This window comes from Buceros rhinoceros, unplaced genomic scaffold (assembly GCF_000710305.1).
Source record: "Buceros rhinoceros silvestris isolate BGI_N320 unplaced genomic scaffold, ASM71030v1 scaffold22417, whole genome shotgun sequence".
NCBI classification, from domain to species: Eukaryota; Metazoa; Chordata; class Aves; order Bucerotiformes; family Bucerotidae; genus Buceros; species Buceros rhinoceros.
In genome coordinates this window covers 8,621-10,615 of record NW_010423091.1, presented here as the reverse complement: position 1 = coordinate 10,615, position 1,995 = coordinate 8,621, and the positions used below count along the sequence as shown (strand labels likewise).

The following is a 1,995-nucleotide window of genomic DNA, read 5'->3' as shown; positions in this document are numbered from 1 at the left end:
TGGAAGGGGAAGAGGCGCCCGGCGGAGGAGGAGTGGGAGTTCGCTGCTAGGGGGGGACTGGAGGGTACGTACCGCCCGCTCTGACCTGCCAAACAGAGGCATCGAGGACTGTTGGTGCCACCAGATCCAGACCCGCAGCCAGGGATGTTTTCAGAGGTTCATCTGGGGGCTGAATAACAATAATAGTAATAACACGGGAAGAAGTGGCTTGTTGAGGTCTTGATGTACCTTCCTAAAGCAAGCACTTCTGCCAGATAAAAATACCACTTCGTGGGGCTGAGGCGAGGAGTGACCCCCTGCCCACCCGCTGGTGCTGGCATAACGCAGCCGCCGGCATTGCGGGGATCACTGCGGGCCTCCCTGGCACAAGCGGTGGTTTGGGAACGGGAAGCTGCTGCTGATTCCCGTCCTGCCGGCACCCTTGGCAGTGTCCGTAGGGATTGGACCAGCAAACCCCGTCCTGTAAACCCCTTTCAGCATCCCGAGCTGAGCAGAAAGGGCTGGTCATAAAATCTTGGTTAAAAATAGGGGCTGGAGGGACACAGGGGTGACAGGTGTCACTTCCTCCTTGGCAGAAAGGCTGTATCCCTGGGGAAACAAGTTTCAGCTGAACCGGTCAAATCTCTGGCAGGTAAGATCCGAAAAGCCATCCCGTCCGCGCGGAGCTCTGCCGAGGGGGGTCTGCCTCGCCCGCAGAGGGTGCGTGGTGTGGGGACATGGTGCAGACTGTCCTGCAGGGCCCCGAAATTCAGCTCCCGGTGGGTCATCAGGGATGGCCGCGGAGGGAGCAGGCTCAGCCCAGCTTCCGCGGGAATCCAGGATGTCCAGCTTCCAGAAATTCCTACAGAACCAAAAATTCGTACGCGAATCTGTTTGGAAAGGGGGTTGTCCGGCGAGACCTTCAGACAGTGGATCTCCTCGCTGGGCCACAAGTGCTGCTTGCAGTTAGTTTGCAACGGAGGGTGATTTCCATTCTTAAAGTATATCGCAGTCCTCTGAAGAGCCCGACTTCCTGTCGTCTCCGCGTGGGTCTTTGCCCGGAGTGATCTTCCTTCCCACAGGGTGATTTCCCACGGGTTGACACGGCTGAAGACGGTTATCACGGTGTCTCGCCGGTGGCAGCGTTCCCTCCTCAGAACAACTATGGTACGGAGCTGGCATCCCCGCCCTGGTCCTAGGGGCAGCACCCGCTCCCTGCAGTAACACCAGTTACAGTAATCCTGTAGTTGGGGCACAGTTTCAGGTATGATGGGGGATGAGAAGAGCTGTTTCCCAGTCTCGCCATTAAACCACGCTCCTGCAGCGATGCTCTGCGTGTTGGTACCCCCTCCTGCAGGCCAAAGTGCTTTTGCAGCCCTTGCGAACGTGCTCTCCTCATCCTGATGCAAACCCACCCGTGTCTCAGGGCTCTACGACCTGCTGGGCAACACCTGGGAATGGACCTCCTCGGAGTACCAGGCCCCGGGGCTCTCCTCGAGGCAGCGTGCCCAGAACATGCGGGTCCTGAGAGGAGCCTCCTGGATCGACACTGCCGACGGGTCCGCGAATCACAAGGCCCGTGTCACTACCAGGTGGGGCTGGGCAGGGCCAGGCGCGTCCCGCAGCGATTTCTGCTGGGTTGGTTTCACTGGGAAGGGAGGGATATTTTAAAAGACGTTTGCTTGTTCCTACTCCATTTTTCTGAGGAACAGTTAGGAAAACATACCACCAGAAATGCGTTCCTAATGGCTCCTCGAATTCCATCAGGTATTTAGAATTAAATAATTCTCTTGACATTATTCAGGGGCAGTGGAAGGTGTTTCCAGCCTGTTACGGAGGCTCGCATTAAATGATCTAAGCGTTACCTAGGAGGAGTCCCTAATTTTGGGTCTCTTTTTTCCCCCCATGAGAATGGGGAACACGCCAGACTCGGCCTCCGACAACCTCAGCTTCCGCTGCGCTGCCGACGTCCCGCCCGCCACGGCCAGGAAAAGCCGGGCCAAGCCCGAGCTCTGA

At 57.5% G+C, this 1,995-nt stretch overlaps 1 protein-coding gene across 1 annotated transcript in view; it reads left to right on the top strand.

The window, feature by feature from the left end:
- The window catches only part of SUMF2 (sulfatase modifying factor 2), a gene marked incomplete at its 5' end in the record, with an annotated part of 3,088 nt that extends 1,093 nt beyond the window's left edge, over window positions 1-1,995 (top strand). Inside the window, 5 exons of the mRNA XM_010140316.1 lie at window positions 15-64; window positions 576-631; window positions 1,062-1,146; window positions 1,406-1,571; window positions 1,890-1,995. Coding sequence (XP_010138618.1) covers window positions 15-64; window positions 576-631; window positions 1,062-1,146; window positions 1,406-1,571; window positions 1,890-1,995 — 463 coding nt within the window. The remainder of the gene's footprint in view (window positions 1-14; window positions 65-575; window positions 632-1,061; window positions 1,147-1,405; window positions 1,572-1,889) is intronic.